Source organism: Mustela nivalis (genome assembly GCF_964662115.1).
Source record: "Mustela nivalis genome assembly, chromosome: 16".
Lineage (NCBI taxonomy): Eukaryota > Metazoa > Chordata > Mammalia > Carnivora > Mustelidae > Mustela > Mustela nivalis.
Window position 1 is genome coordinate 28,739,970 of NC_139035.1, and position 16,283 is coordinate 28,756,252.

General features: G+C 60.9%; 1 protein-coding gene across 4 annotated transcripts in view; it reads left to right on the forward strand.

The window, feature by feature from the left end:
• Positions 1–13,853, forward strand: part of ITPKB (inositol-trisphosphate 3-kinase B) — an 87,195-nt gene extending 73,342 nt beyond the window's left edge. For all 4 annotated transcript variants that reach the window (XM_082704418.1, XM_082704420.1, XM_082704419.1 and 1 more), the window contains 6 exons: positions 802–901; positions 2,094–2,307; positions 5,836–6,040; positions 7,196–7,297; positions 8,614–8,685; positions 10,657–13,853. In XM_082704418.1, coding sequence (XP_082560544.1) covers positions 802–901; positions 2,094–2,307; positions 5,836–6,040; positions 7,196–7,297; positions 8,614–8,685; positions 10,657–10,872 — 909 coding nt within the window. In that variant the 3' untranslated portion in view covers positions 10,873–13,853. The remainder of the gene's footprint in view (positions 1–801; positions 902–2,093; positions 2,308–5,835; positions 6,041–7,195; positions 7,298–8,613; positions 8,686–10,656) is intronic.
• The last annotated feature ends 2,430 nt before the right edge of the window (positions 13,854–16,283 follow it).

The following is a 16,283-nucleotide window of genomic DNA, read 5'->3' on the forward strand; positions in this document are numbered from 1 at the left end:
AAGTCAGTGTCAGTTCTCCTTTTTGTGCAAGGAGCCCCTTGGCTCCTTGTCCATGGGCGTGCACGCACACACACACACACACGCGTGCGCGCGCGTGCACACACAGGTTTTACCTGAGAGACACCCAAGAAGAAGTACGTTGGAGAGCAGGGACTTGCAGGCACATTCGCCCCTGTGCGCCCCGGCCATGGGGTGCAGGGTGCTCTCCCCAGGGACCCTCCGCAAAGTCTCCCTTCGGGTCTGTTGCAGGCAAACAGTGCCTCTGCTGCCGCACCCACAGGTACAGTGTGAGGTGACACAACCCTCTCTCCTCTGCCTGCTGGGATGCTGAGGCCGTTTCCTGGAGTCCTGGAGGGTCCAGCCATGCAGGGAGGCTGGGGGACCAGCCGCCCTCCCTCACTAGGCAGAGGAGGAGCCTGAGGCCCCAGAGGAGCAGGGAGGGTAGGGTACAGGGTGGGTTTAGTTGTCCCTTGCTGGAAAAGTGGAAGGGGTTGTTGGCGCTGGACAGGGGACATGTGTCCTCCTGCTCCCACGATGTACCTGTCACCCCTTGCCCTAAAGGTGCCCTTGCATCTGGGCCTTTTGCTGGGCAGCAGGCCTTGCCAGGCTCCCTCTGACGGTGCACACACCACATGGGTGACAGAGGAGAGGTCCTCAGAGCTGCCAAGGGTACCTGCCCCCAGGCTGTGCCACTTCTCCTCTGGGGGCCACCGGCAGTGAGTTACCTTGCTTTGAATTCATCCTAATCAGAAAGTACTTGTTCCCTTTCTAATGGAGACTTTTCTGTGTGCTTGTTTCTAGAGCAAATCATGGAGGAAAATAAAAAACATGGTTCACTGGTCTCCCTTTGTCATGTCTTTCAAGAAGAAGTACCCTTGGATCCAGCTGGCAGGACACGCAGGTAGCGGCACGCCCCTCCCCCCACAGCCTTCCTGCCGGACCGCCAGCTCCCCTGGGAGACACCCGGAGCCTGTGGGCAGAACGGGTTTGGTCCTGCACACTCCCGGGGATGGAAGTGTCTGGAACAGCTTCTCTGAGACCCCGGTGTCTGCATTCTCAGCCAGACTTACCGGGTGTGGCCTGAGCCCTGCCTTGGGGGCAGCTGCCCCTTCCAGAGCCCATGCCGCCCCTTCCCCCAATGCATGTCCCCCCTTCCTCCGTCCCTGCCATCTTCGGGCTTTCTCTCCCCGTCCGCCTGTCCTCTGCCTGGACTCATCAATAAAACCTGTGACATCATCAGCCCTGCAGCTTGACCACTCCTGCATCAGCTGGGACAAAGAGGCCATACAGAGCGCTTCATTGAGCGCCTACTGTATGCGCAAATCACCTTAGTCGTGGGGGTCACAACGTTCTTAGAAACACAGTCTCTGTCCCCCATCTTGTAGGTGGGGAAGGTGCAGACAGGTCACCCCACAAACAAAGGAGGGTCCTAGGTGTAGCTGGCCAGGGCACCTGCCAGCCACCAGGGAGGAGGGATTTGTCACCCCAGAGCCCGAGAGCCGGTCAGTCCAGAGGTAGGGGGCCTTTAGTGAGCATCATCCTCTGGGGAGGTTTCGGCGGCTGCCCGAGACTTGACCTTCATGACCACAGACCAGCATGGGATCTGACATTACCTTTATGTCCCCAACACCTGGGGCCAGCCCCAGGTGCTTGGACAGACGCCTTCCTAAATAAACACTCCTTGACAGTGTGACTGAGGAGCACTGTGCAGGTGGGCAGTGCCTCGGACCCCCGCTTCTCAGCCAGTGTCCCTGTCCCAAGACTGAAGCCGGCCCTCCCAGGACTTCCGTCCTGAGACCAGAGGCGGTTCCATCACCCAAGAAGCAGGACCAGCAATGGGTTGGGGGTGGTCACGGGAACACCAGAGGTACGATGGGGCCCTCCAGCTGTGCGTGCCGGTGTCCTCTTCTGACAAGGAGCCTGCGGTCAGGGAAGCCAGGGAACTGGCTAGCCGCCGGGACCTGCGTCCACGCCCCGGGAAAGGCTTGTTCCACAAGCGGGGACCCTGGGGGCAGCCCCAGGAGACCTGCCTGGGGAGCTGGGCCCTGGGTGTGGGGGGTCAGGGACCAAGGGCCTCCTCCCTCACCCCACAGGGAGCTTCAAGGCGGCAGCCAATGGCAGGATCCTGAAGAAGCACTGTGAGTGTGAGCAGCGCTGCCTGGACCGGCTGATGGCCGACGTGCTGAGGCCCTTCGTGCCTGCCTACCACGGGGACGTGGTGAAGGACGGAGAGCGCTACAACCAGATGGACGACCTTCTGGCCGCCTTCGACTCGCCCTGCGTGATGGACTGCAAGATGGGTGTCCGGTGAGCCCAGCGTGTGCGCCTGGCAGGCTTGGGGATCCGCGGGGACCACGGGAACCCCCTCCCTGCCCCAGCCCTGTCCTATGGCATGCAGAGGGGATGGGACCCTGGCTTTGCCCCTCACAGCCTCCTCCCCTTTCTAGAGCCAAAAGTTATGGGGCCGGGAATGGGTGGGCTCCGTGCTGAGCTAGCCTGGGGAAGGCAGAGAGAACTGCCTGCCTCTCTGGGCAGCAGGGGTGGGGGTGCTGCTCGGAGTAGCAAGGGGGCGGCCGCATAGGGAGGCTGGGGTAGAGGCCCTTCCTGTGACTCCTGTGCCCACACCCGGGGGTAGGGAAAGCCCGTTATTGGAACGTGCTGGCTTGCCAGCAGAGATGTGCGCCTGCCCTTCGAGTATAAGTGGAGCCCAGAAGCTGCTCCCTTGGCAGACATGGGGTGCTCCAGGGGCCCCACGTAAGGCACAGAAGCTGTAAGGGGGCGCATGGGCCTATGCATGGAATCGGGTCCGAGCCCTGGCGTCTGCCCGGGGAGACAAGCCAGGGGAGGACCCGGGAGAGAAGGAGACAGGAGGAGCAGCCAGGAGCAGAGAGGGCCCGAGACCATGCCGTCTGCTGCCTGGGCCCTGTCTTGACTGCATGGTGTCCTCGTCCCTCTCAGACTTGGACCATTCTGTCGCAGGAGTCCCCGAGCGGCTCCTTCTGTCCTGAAAGCCCTGTCCTGCCTCCCAGGAGCCTGACTGGGCCCTGGCAGGTCTGGGCCCTGGGGCCTATGTTTGCTTTGGGTGGCGGAAGCAGATTTATTTCTTCCAAGGGGAGAATGCGAAAGACCGGTGTGTCTGTATGTGTGTGATAGAGACCAGGGCCAGGGAAGAAGCCCCGTTTCCCTTTCCTCCTCACTCTTTCTGGGACTGTCAACCGAGCCAGACCCTGCGGGCTGCATTCCTTCTGTGTTGTCCCCAGGCAGGGACCAAGGTGGGGGAGGTCCAGGCCCCACTCCGCTCTTCCGTGTCCTGACCACCCTCCCTCCCTCCCTCTGTCCAAGGCCCTCACTGCTCTGGCCCACAGGAGGAAACAGACTGTCCCTCCAGGCACCACGTGGCCACTGCTCTCCCACAGAGTCTTATTTCTGTCCCAGGAAGGCCCTCGCAGCGTACACCAGGATGGGTCCCCTCCAGGGAAGACGCATAAATATTATGATGAGTTCACTTCAACCGTGGCCAAAAAAAGTATAGCCTGAGGGAAGAATTTGCGGCTAGTGGGTCCCGAAAGGCTGCCCTGTGGACCTGTCTGTTCCTCGGGAAGCTGCTGGGGACAGGGACCCCCTCCACCTGAGGCTGCCTTCTGTCCCCTGAGTCCCCCCATTGGTGGCCCCAAGGCGGAGGCCGTGGTGTGGGAGCGGAGTGCGCGTGGAGGGGCGGGGGGGGGCCTCCGCAGAAGGGGTCTTTGCTCAGCTTCTCCTCCCTGCTTCACGATGCCAGGGACGGACCCCTCTGCATTCCTGCCACTCAAAGGCAGGGTCATGGCCCAGATGAGCAGGGGTCACTGATGCCACAGGGGAAGGGGACCCAGCAGGGGCAGGCAGGGCAGCATGTCCAGACCAGGCCCCAAGGGGGCTCCATGGCACCCCTGCAGTGTCCTAAACCGGGGGCCTCACGGGGCTGGGGTTCCACATGGACATAGGCTCATGTGGCTCTGGCGAGTTTTCTCGAATGCAGCCCTGTGGTCCTGTGTGTTGTGTGGCCTGCCAGGCAGAGTCAGAAGCGCCCTTCTGACATCCAAATCGGGCTGGTGGGTGGAGACTGGGATCGTCCACAGTTTTTGAAGCCATTAGTGGCCTTAGCGTGGAAGCTGTGGGCTCCCCACGGACTCACTGCCTTCCCGAGGGTGCCCTGGCCTCCATATGGTTGCCGGTCCCCCCTGCGGCTGGCCTCTGCTCTCCCCTGTGAAATGGAGGCGTCGCCTTCCCCAGGGCCAGTGTCAGGGAGCATGGGCCCCACTGTCCAGCTGCTGACCATTTCCTCTGCCAGAGGGTGAGCAATTCCACCCCGGGAGGACTGTGGGGTCTGCTTTGGAGAAAGCCCCAGTCAGAGGAGACTGAGAGCTGAGGCCCCTTCCCGTTTGAGAAACTAATAAAAGCTCTTCGCATAAGTAGAGCCCCCCACCCACCCCATAGGCCCCCAGAGGACACCCAGGAGCACTGGGGATGGCCAGCCTGCTCCAGCCACTCAGCACGCACACACAGCCACACACAGGCCAGTGGGACTCCACACATCACTGGCCCGGCCCTGCAGGCCCAGCGGGGTGTGCATGCACGGGGGTGTGTGAGTGTGCGTGCATGGGGCGGGTGCGTGCATGAGGGTATGCATACATGGGGGGTGTGCACGTGAGAGGAGTGAGTGCATGAGTGGGTGGGCAGGTGAATGACGTGAGTGTGTTGGGTGAGTGGGTGTGAGTGTGTGGGGTGTGTATGCACGCATGTGTGTGTGGGTGTGAGTGTGCACACATGTATACGTGTGTGAGTGCATGTATGGGCTGTGTGCACAATGGAAGGCCATTTAATGACCAGGCCCGTGTTCACACTCGGGGACTTGATCTTTTCTTGTATCTGATATAGTGGTTTCTGAAACCTTGTCCTTTAAAGACCTCACGAGTGGATGTGCCGTCTGTTCTGGTCCCGCTCGGAGCAGATGTGACAGGCAGTGGCTGAGCAGGGCCTGGGACACCCAGGGGTAGGGGGGCCAGACCTCGGTCACAGCCACCCACCTTGTGGGCAGCCCCCACCCACAAGGGGCCCACGCAGAAAACCTCCCTCGCGGCAGCTCAGTGCTGTGACTTCTGTTTCAGGAAGGCTCGCAGCAGGCAGCCATGGAGCCGGGGGCGGGGGAGATGGGTGTGATTGGGGAGCAGGGGTGCGTCTGCGTACACCTACGTGTGCAGTGGGGGTAGCTGTCCACCTCAGTCTGGTGAGGGGGGGGTGAGGGATTCAGCCAGTCCTGCCCCCGCTGCCATTACCTCTCCAGGTTCCGGGGACCCCTGCCAGTTGAGCCGGCAGGCCCAGCCCGCACATGCGGATGGCAGGGCAGCGTGCGGGTGTTGGCCACGTTTTCCGGGGCCCATCGGGCTGCGGGCTCCAGTGTGAGGGGGCACCGGTGAGCAAGGCAGGCTGAGCCAGTACATCTGCGATAGAGCACTGGCCATGGGGCCCCCAGGCTCCCTGTACCAGCCATGAGCTTCCCCTTCCCCCACTGTGGGCCTTTCAGAGGCCACCTTCTGGCCTGGCCTTCGTACTCAGGAGGGGAGTGAGAGAGCCAAGGACGTCTAAACCCTTCTTAGAAGGGCGGGACCTTGGGTTCCTCCAGGCTTCCCCAGTGATGCTGGCGTGGGGTACCCCCTTCCCTAGGCAGCCCTGGTCTCCCAGCCTGAGTGCACGTGTGCCCCTCTGGGCAACCCGCCCCAGCTAAGCTGAGAGCTGCCCTCGGGCGAGGCTGGAGCTGCGGTCCGGCCAGCGGTCCTCATCACCTCCCTCGCCACGCAGGACCTACCTGGAGGAGGAGCTCACCAAGGCCCGGAAGAAGCCCAGCCTCCGCAAGGACATGTACCAGAAGATGATCGAGGTGGACCCTGATGCCCCAACCGAGGAGGAGAAGGCCCAGCGGGCTGTGACCAAGCCGCGGTACATGCAGTGGAGGGAGACCATCAGCTCCACGGCCACCCTCGGCTTTAGGATCGAGGGCATCAAGGTGAGGCCCGCAGGCGCCCAGCTGAGGAGGGGACAGGGGCTCCAATGTGTCTCCATGGGGTCGCAAGTGCACAGGCCGTGGTCCCCACGGCCCTGCTGGGATTCCACCCTCAGCCCACTCTGGGCCTCAGCGTCGGGGTTGGCTCGCTGGAAGCCCCCCGCCGCCAGCTGCCTGATGGCAGACAGCACCTCTGCAGAAGGTCCCGTGGGCACTGCTCTGGGGTGAGAGAGCCACTCGCCCTTCCCCCTGTCCTCTGAAACAAGCATTTTCTTTCCTTTCTGCAACCAGCCCTTGGATTGGCTACAAATTTCATGCTCTTCCCCTCGCCATAGTGCTCATTTTTCTCTCCTTGTCTGTATGAAATGACCCCCCAATCCTTCACCTCTCCCTCTCCAGCTGGATGTTCTGACCTCTGGTCACTGTCTGGCCAATGTCCCCACCAGCACTTTCCCTGCCTCACCCCTCCCCTCCCCCAGAGATGGGCCGTCCACCTGACTGTCTGTCCCTTCGCCCCAGTGCCCTGCTTAACCTTTCCGAGGCGACCACGTTGCACTAACTGGCCTGATGGTGCACAGACCCCCGAGTGTGGTGACTCCACGTGGGGCCATCCTTCCTCACCTTCATCCCCAAGAGCAGAGCTCCCCCTGGGGGAGCTAAGCTCTTTGCGCTTCCCTGGAACAGCCTAGAACACACATAGTGCCAGGATAAGAAGAGGGAGCAATCTCCTGTCCGGGGTGGGCCAGGGAGCAGAGACAGCATCTTGGCCTCCAGGTAACCTGCAATAAAGGATCTCAAATTACAAAGGAAACCTAGCTGGCCTTGGGGTTGGGAGCCCCTGTCTTCTGTCTGGACAGCAGGGACCCGTGGGCACTCGGGTTCTGAGGGCAAAGCCCCGGGTGAAGTGGAGACCCGTCCTTCTCATCCAGCCCCTGCTGCCCATGGCCCCAGCCCTCCATCCCTGGCCTGCACACCCCAGGCCTCCCCTGACCCTGTGATAGTACGGGTGCCCGCCTCCCTCCCCAGCACCTGGGCACCATGGGGTCTCCATAGCCCTGTGAGCTGCCTGGCATCCTTGGGCTGCCATGTGGGTGAGTGCCCTGCCAGCCCCCCCGGCCCTCTGCTGACACCCCTGGGGGGCGTCCTTGTCCTTCTCAGAAAGAAGACGGCTCCGTGAACCGGGACTTCAAGAAGACCAAAACGAGGGAGCAGGTCACCGAGGCCTTCAGAGAGTTCACAAAGGGGAACCGCAACATCCTGGTAAGTCAGCCCCCCACCACTCCCGGGAGGGGCTGGCTGCACGGGGACCACCCATGGCCCCCGAGGCTTGCCTAGCCCTGGACCGAGCCGGGCCGCCAGGCCCACACGCCGGCCCCAAACTCCCACTGGGCAGGTACAGAGGAAGTTGACTCGGCTGCCAGCCCCATTTGAGGGTCACCGGAGGCACCCAGTGGGCTCACTCTCTCCCTTGCCATCCCCTAACGGCTCTGAGGACGGTTGCCTCCCATGAGAGGATTGCTGCCACTATAGTCTCAGTACCTGCCAACCATCGTGGGCTCCCCAGATCCGCAGGGCAGTCCCCTGGGGCAGGGAGACTTTCTTGTCCCCACTTCACAGGTGAGGGACTGAGAGGGTCAAAGGCCCAGCTAGAAAAGCACAAAGTGGGAGCTCACGTGCAGGCCACTGCAGTAGTAGACAAGCTAGACACATGGCTCTGACCTCTGGGGTTAGGACCTTGACCCTCCAGGCAGAAGTAGGGTATACTGAACATCTGCACCCCACGGGAAAGGTGCCCTGGGACAGACCCAGGTGCTTTGGGGACATGGGCCCTGGAGCCCCCAGGGACAGGTTCCTTCTGAGCAGGGGTGGACCCGGACAGCCTTATCTCCGAGCAGACTCCGAGCTGGCTGAACTTGAGGGTCTCCCTCCCTCCTTTGCAGGCCGGATAGGCTTCCCTGAGGCCCTGGCAAGGAGGCTTCGGGCATGGGGTGCACTCCCGAGCTCCTCCACGGCCCGAGCCCCCTCTTTGCCTGCCACAGAGCACATGCCTCACTCTTGGTGGTGCCAAGCCTGGGCCGTGACCTTCTGCAGGAGGGTGTTGAGGGATGTGGGAGCCTGCATACAGCGGGCTTCCCCGCAGTCCCTGGAGACGGCAGGCACCCCAGAGGCCGGCGCAGCTCTGTCCCCATCCAAGGGCTGCACGGAGAGGCCCCTGGCAGAGGCTCCCCACTTTCCCTTCGGAAGGTCACGGGCACGAGGTCTGTGTTCTGGAAGGCCCCATGGTGGCCGGGCTGTTTGGAGGCTGCCTCCACACTATTGTCCTTCCTGAATGAATGTCACCACGTGTGAGAGCTTGTAGGAGCTGCACGGCTCAGCAGGGCCTCCCCTCCCTCCCCTCCCGCTCACAAAGGAGTGTGGATGGACAAAGCGTGGTGCCAGGAGTTGGGCTGCCCGCCTCACCTGGGCCTGGGGCTTGGAATAAATGCTCAGGGCGGAAGGTCCCTTCCACTCTGACACCTGGCAAAAAGCCGCCCCACCCCCAAGTGTTTAGAACTCTGGCCATTTTCTGTCCCCAGATCGCCTACCGGGACCGGCTGAAAGACATTCGGGCCACTCTAGAAGTTTCTCCCTTCTTCAAATGCCACGAGGTAAATACCGGGCTTTCCTTCTCTGGGTTGTGGCGGCAACCTTTGGGTCTGCCCACCTGAGTGGTGAGCACACCTCCCACACTCATGGGCCTGCTTGTTCTGGAAATCCAAGGGCAAATATTAGGACCACGCAGCCAGAGAGGCAGGCTGCCCGGGATCAGGCCACTCGCTGCCGGCAGGGGCCCCGTCCACACGTGTCTGCCCCAGGCTCCCTGGACAGACCACGCAGGGCTGTCCTGCCTCAGGGCTGTGGTCATCCATCCTCCCACTGCTTCCTGCCCCACCTGGCTCCCGAGACTTCCATCCCACAGGCCCCCAGGTCTCAGGACAGAGCCCCCAGAGCTGCCGAAGGAGCCCCCAGAGCTGCCGAAGCAGCCCCCCATCACCACCAGAGACCTTTGGGCACCACCCTGGGAGCCTGGCTGGAACTTTCCACCTGTTCCTGCTTCCACGTCTGTGTGTCTGCGGGGGCAGCAGCCTGGGAACCCAGACACCCGAGACGGAGGGTCTGCAGGACTGTGGGGTCAGAGATCCCAGGCCTCCGGCCCCTGGAGTGTGCACGCACACATATGCACATGCATACGCCAGTGCACGCCGCTCCCCGGAAACGGTTACTGCCGTGGTGAAGCAGGCACCCCATGCTCCCCACAGCCTTGCTCCCCAGCTCCTTCCAGAAAGCAGCTCCTCTCAGGGAGCCTGAGCCTGAGCCTGAGCCTGAGCCTGAGCCTGAGCCTGAGCCCGGCTTAGAGAGGGCAGCGGGGGCAGCAGGTGAACAGGAAATGGGTGGTCCCAGGACCCCGGGCGGTGGGAGCTTCCCCCGGGGGGCGGGGGGAGGGGTGAGCAGGCCCTGCCAGGCCTCACAGCATCTTGGTGCAGGTGACAAGGCTGGTCCTGCTTCCGAACACACAGCCCAGCTTGCCCTGCGATTTTATCCCTAACTTGTCCTTCGGTCAGGGTGCACCTGTCCCACGTGGTGGCTCTGGCAGGTGCCTGGGTAGGACTTCCCGTGAGGAGGGACTGGGGTGCTCAGAGGGCAGACAGGGTGGGCTCTGCCCTGAGCAGCTGCTCTTGGCCTAGCCATCCCCAGGTTGCCCTTTCCTCTGCTCCTCCACACTGAGGCCCAGGGTGTGCAAGCCCTCTGCCCCTCCCAGGGCCTCTGGATCCCCAGCTCGGTAAAAGGTCTTTGTGCGGCCCCACTGGAGCCTCCCTTCCCCTCAGCCTGCTTGCCTGCTCCAGAGGGCACAGGCCGTGCCTGGGCCTCAGAACCCCAGGACCTGCCCACGGGGCCGAGGGACTGCACCGCACCGCCCGAGTCCTGGGAGCTATAAGGACCCCGTACCCTCTCCCCAGACTCTCTTACTTCCTTCGGCCCCACACAGTGACCTGGGGGAGGGTGTGGGGGATGGATTTGTATTTGGGGAAGTGCCTCACTCCATGCAATTGCTCTGAGCCAGAGCCCAGAGCCCAGAGCGGGGGGTGGGGGGTGGGAGGGTTGGAGGCAGGGTAGGGCTCCTTGGTGCCCACTGTTGTCAGAGCCGGGCCATAGCAGAGACCAGCCCCAGAGTGCCCTACTGGGCCTCTCTGCTCAGGCTTTGCCTGGGTCGTGCTACTGGAATGGGGGTGGTCTGGGCCTCCCTGCCAACCTCCTGAGGGGCTGTGTGTGCACTGGGCAGGTCTATCGGGAGGTAGGAATTGCAGGGTAAGACCCCAAGCTTTAGCCTTGGTCTGAATAGTGGGGGCAAGGGTCTGCCACCCCAGAGGTCCTCCCTGACGCCGCCCACACAGAAGATGGTAGCTGTCCTGGTGACCGGCAGCGTCCTTTGCCCCCTGCTCCGCCACCCTGGGTGGGCTCTGCCAGGTGGGATGGGGCTTCGAGCTCTGGGCTCCTCAGCACTCTGGCTGCAGGGGGTGAGCTCTGGGGGCTCCAGCGCTGCCCTCCCCAGATCCCCATTCGCTGCCCTTTCCCCCCAGGTCATCGGCAGCTCGCTTCTCTTCATCCATGACCAGAAGGAGCAGGCCAAGGTGTGGATGATCGACTTCGGGAAAACCACCCCCCTGCCCGAGGGCCAGACCCTGCAGCACAACGTGCCTTGGCAAGAGGGGAACCGAGAGGATGGCTACCTCTCGGGCCTGAACAACCTCATCGACATCCTGACGGAAATGTGCCAGGACGATCCGCTCGCCTGAGGCCCCATGGCACCCGCATCACCACCCTGTCCCTTCCTACTCCTCCGCTTCCTTTCTCCTTTCATTGCCCTTTGCGTCTATCAGGGTGTGAGCCCCACAGCCGACCCTCCCGAACTGCACTACAAGACACTTTGTAGAGACGAGATGGAGAGTTCCAAGAGCAGATGAGAGATTTTCTGGTCACTTTCCTCATGAAGGGCTTGGAGCTGGGGTTTCTACATCTGTCTGTGCATAGGATCTTCCAACAAAAGAGGAATGCCCAGACCCGGGCGCGGCCTGGAGGGCAGCTCTGGTGGGCTGAGGTCTGGAAGCAGACTCAGGTAGCTGTGGCACTTACTGGTGGGTCACTAACCCAAGAGCCAGGCACAGCCTCTGGATGGGTCACCTGCGGGGACCTGCTGCCCCCTGGTGGCCAGTGTGGTCAGTGCCACTGCCAAGTTCAGCCTGTGTCTGTGCCATCCTCCCCCTGCTGGGGGCCGGGATGGGGGGGTGGTGTTGTAAGAATCTGGGCTTGGGCAGGTGCCTGGCTTCGGGCTGCTGGTCTTGGGGCACCAAGCCCTGGGAACTGCGTGTCGGCCATTAACAGGCCAGGGGCGCGCACAGACGGTGTTGGCCTTCTATAGGCACCCCACCCATCTGGTATTGAAAACCTCCAGCTTTGGACCAGACCTGGGAGTCAGGAGATGTTCTCCGACCCAGGCCTTCACAGGAGGGGGCAGGCAGGAGCTATATTCTTCCATATGATTCTCATCCTCTGAGTTCAGAGGACACTCCACACACCTGAGCTTCCAGGGATGTCCCCTAACCACCCAGAGCCACTTGTTTCTCCAGCTCCCTGCCTTGCAGTGGTAAGGTCAGGGGTCCGGGGGGGGGGGGGAGCGGGCCGGGACACAACCAGCCCCAGAGGGAGAAGACAGAACCTACAGAGCACACTCCCTGTACATCCCTTCACATACACACCCCCACCATCTCCCTGGCCTTCTTTCATGAGATCAGGCCCCCAGAAAGTTCAGGCAGGCTCTGGGGCAGTGCTGGGCAGGGAGGAAGCAGGTTCCTGGCTTACTGGCCTCCTCTCCCCCCTAAAGTAACTCTTAGTGCCTGAAGGGGTTAGACCCACATTTCCCAAATGTGGTGCAGGCAACCCCCAACATAGGGGATGGGAGACGGGGTGGCATCTCCCTGGAGTCTCCAGGTTGCTTGAACATGACTGGGGAACCCCTAAACTGTGTTTTAACTTTCAAGCAAGTTATGTCTCTCTTATGGAGAAGAATGTAAAATTGGCCTGACTTTGTAAGAACAAAACTATCAGCTCTTTGGCCATGCAGAGCTGCGCTCCCCAGGTGCCCTCCTTTGCCCATGGAGGTACAGCGGGGCGGGGGGGGGGGCAGAATTGAGCTCTGACAGGCGGCAGGTGCTGGGGTCAGTTCCTCCAGAGGGACCAGTCCAGAAGTTTCCTGGGCTGCCCCCTGTCACCCCAGGGTCTCTGGAGGGACCTCCGACCTCCCTCTAGGACACCAGCATTTCCCCTTTTGGTGCTGGGTGAGTGACGGTTGGTGGGGGCGGAGGGCGGGTCACAGAAGGATGTTTAAGTACAGATTTTTTTTTTTTTTTTAAAGGAAATCCCTTTTAAACTTCCTGGCTTTTGTTGAAAACAGTGGTGAGCTCCAATGTGGGGTATGCTAAAGGTCACACCCCCGCCCAGCTGAGCGCAAGAGGTCTCGTGACAGCATGTGACCCTCTGAAGGCAGGAGCACCACAACCAGCCCTGGGCCTCTCTCTGGAGCTGGAGTTACCTGTAGCTCAGAAGGGGCCTGGTGGTCTGTGCCTTGGCAGTCCGCTGGGGGAGGGACATCGTCCATTCAGACCTCCAGATTCCAGATCTCAGCGCTGTGGGCTGGCCAGAAGTCGCCCTCCCTCGATCTATGTAGAAAGTTTGCTAAAGCAAATGAATGCTCTGAACAGGAAGTGCGGGGGACCAGCTAGAGCTACTTAAGAGAACAAAATTTCCAAGCACTTTAAAGAGGCACCAATTGTTTGCGAACGATGTGCTGAAATACAAGGGATGTATTTATCAGAGGAGGTCTGCACTGCTGATAAGTCAGCTACAGGTTGCTTTGGGGCACGTTCTATCAGCGAAAGTGGTATCTTTGTGATGTTATTCTCTTCCTTAGGGCTTGGGGTTCTGTATGTACTAAATAGCTCTCCTCTCCCGCACCTCTTCTCTCCAACTGGCGTGCCCCCTTCCCTGCCTCCTCCTTGTCCTAAAGGAGTAGATGGATCCTGAGTAGAATTTCCCGGAACCCTTCCCTGCCCAGCCCTGGTCCCCACAGGGACACCTCGGAATCTGGCTGAGCAGGAGCTAGGAGGGCGGGGCGAGCGAGGCCCGTGTGCACATGCGCACAGGTGCACGAGCGGCCTTCCTGCCCGGGGCCGGGGGGCGGGGGGTTCTCGGAGAGCAGCATGCTTCACGTGTTCGCGGAAGGTTTCTCTTGCCTTTAGTGTCGTGTAAGAAGTTTTTAAGTTATATTTATTTTTTCCGGTTTTTTAATTGCACAAAACACTAAGACTGGGAGGCTGGATTCTGTGTGTCCTTTAAAGCTGTGCCTTCTTCCTGAACTTTTGCCACTCGGTGGAAAGAGCCCGGACACAGCACTGCTCCCCCTTCCCCTGCCCATGGACTCTTTCCTCTGTTCGCTGTATCTAGCTTTGAGTTTGCTCGCATCCAGTCCACCCCGTCCCCTACACCTCCCCCACGTGTAGAGAACCCAGGCCGCTGGCTTGGGAAGAGGCCAGGGGTTCCCTGCCCACCCCCAGTGCCTTTCTCCTAGAGGAGACGACTCCCCAGAGGGTTCTCCTTCCCTCTGCACCCCTTTCTCCGCGACACCTTGGAGAAAACTGTTACAAACCACCCACCTGCGCAGTGCCTGTCGAACAGACCGCGTCGCTCTGTACCTTCCTGAATAAAGGCCCAAGACACCACAGTACCGGCCTCCTTGCGGTCCTTTGCGCCCAGAGCCCTGGAGAAGAGCCTTGGGGTGGGTGGGGGACTGCGCTCTTTGGAAACTGGAAGATCACGCTGGGGCCCCAAGAATCCCCCCAGGAATGGGGCTCAGATTGGGTAAGGTTTCGATCTGCAAACGATTTAAAACAGGCTTCAGATCCAGTCTTTTCAGCCTTGTCCACAAAACCTCTGCGTAGTTAGTCATTCAGGACACAGAATGACCACTAGAAGGGATCGTCTCCCACCCCACAGCCCAGGGGACCGGGGAGGCCATTGCACATGGAGACGAGCTCTGTGCAAGGTGGGGAGCTGGCTGCTCGCCTCTGTGGTCCCCTTTGATCCCAGTTCGCCTCCACCAACATTGCTCTGCAGTCTGTTTTACAGAGGGGGAAACTGAGGCCAAACAAGGGACTTGGGCAATAAATGGGGAACAGAGATTTGGATCCAGACTGCCAGGTTGCAGACCCGATTCTGTCTTGCTCCTGCTTGGTGGGCTTTCTCAGGCAGAGAGCCTGTCCTGTCTCTGTCCTGCCTGTGTCCCAGGCTCTCAGCACGGGGCTTGGCCCTCCCTGGCCTCAGCTCTCAGAGAGCAGTAGGAAATAAGCCTCTCCTCCAGGTTGCTTCCTGGAGAACCTAAACAGAAAGAAGTACAGTCTTGGCTCCAATGTTGGCCCCTTGGAGAGGGTTGAGGGCCCCGGGCAAGAGCAAGACACCCCAACCACCGTCTCCCACAGCAGTGTTCCCACCCTCACCTTCTCAATGTTTGCAGCCGCCCGTGGAATTTAGACGGTGTCCACACCAGAGGGATGTCACCCTGAAGATGGGGGCTTACCCCTGGGGACTGGTGTTTCTTCAGCATCTCGCTGGGCTCAAGACAAGTGCTTAGCCAATGTCTGCTGACGGGGACCTCGAGCACTGTCGGTGACCACGGCGGTCAGATACGTGGATGCCCTTCCTTCTGCAGAAGGACTCACTGTTGGCTGGCGTGGGCTCCCTGGCCCCTGGGTTTGCGCCCCCTGTGGCCGTCCCTCCTCTGGGTCTTACTCTAGACCTTGTCATTGCCCTGACTGGTCAGGAGGCACCCCGCAAATGCTTGCTGGAAGGCGTGAGCGTCAGTCCCCCCTTCTACTCTCAGCTCTGTCCTCTGTGGCACCCCCCCCCCCCCGGGCTTGGTGATCACCCCCCCCACCCCAACCCCTCTAATGTAAAACCCCGCACACCTGTGTCCCAGGCCTGCCGCTCCTCCTGAGCCAGGACTTTGCTGCCTGGTCTCCTCCAGCACAGTCATCAGTGGGACCAGGGGCATCCGGGCCCTCTCAGCTTCTGCACCCCTCCTCCTGCCAACCAGGAGCGGACCCCACATCCTCCAGAGGTCCAACTCTAGAAAAAGGACCCCAGGCCGTGGCAGAGGGGTGGAGGAGAGCCTGGGTACTGCCAGGGCACGTAGACGTCCACTGTGGGGGGAAAGAGTTGTCTTCACTCACTTAATGGGGTCTTGGGTCTTTCTGCCTGCTTCGGACAAACTCCCCTAGCCAGGCTGCCTGCTGGCCCAGAGAGAGCTCGGGGTCTGCTGCCCACAGGTCCCCCAGTAGTCTGGGGTTTGGTTGGGGGACAAGGCACTCCAGCAGGGCAGGGGAGGGGGTGGGGCTCCTCTTCATCTTGTTGTGGTGGTTCTCACCAGGATCCCTGGAAAGTGTGAGTCTGTTCTCCTCGGGTGAGGATCGAAGGTCTGTGCCCCACCAGATAAACCCAGCCCAGTGATGCTCCTGGGAACCAGGGCACCAACCATAGGCAGCTCTGTGGACCTACTGGGCTCTCTGGGAAGGGGACTTGGGTCAAAACTCTTATTTCATGGACTCCGTAAGCAGAGGGCCCTGGTGGCATCTCGGGTGGCATTTTGGGCATCAACATCTGTATAGACCCGAGAAGACTGCCCCTTGCGGCTGTAGTGGAAAGTGCAGTCCTTTCCAGATCTAAGTCATAGACAAGACTATGACTTAGTTCTAGAGAGACTATGACCCAGATCCACAGGGACCAAAGGCCTGCCCACACCTCACCTCCCTGGCACCTCATTCCCATTAATGTCAGAGGAGAGCTGTGGGTATGGGGATACCACCCTCTTACTTCCACCAGCAATGGGGCCCCACTGCCTTCAAAGCCACAAGCAAGCCAACTTCCAACTCCCACTCCAAGTTTCTACTCTCTACGGTGAACAGCTGGGCTAGGACCATCCCGAGCCCTAGGAAACCTGATGGCCAGTCACCCTATTGCTTTTCCAGGTCTCCCCTGGCACCAACCAGCTCAGCCTGGGTTCCCTAGAAACCAGGTAAAAGCTGGCTTTTATCAAAGAGAGCGATCCCAAGGGGCCCGGCATGGTGGGGGGTGGAGGGTGGTGTGTGGAACAAGGTTG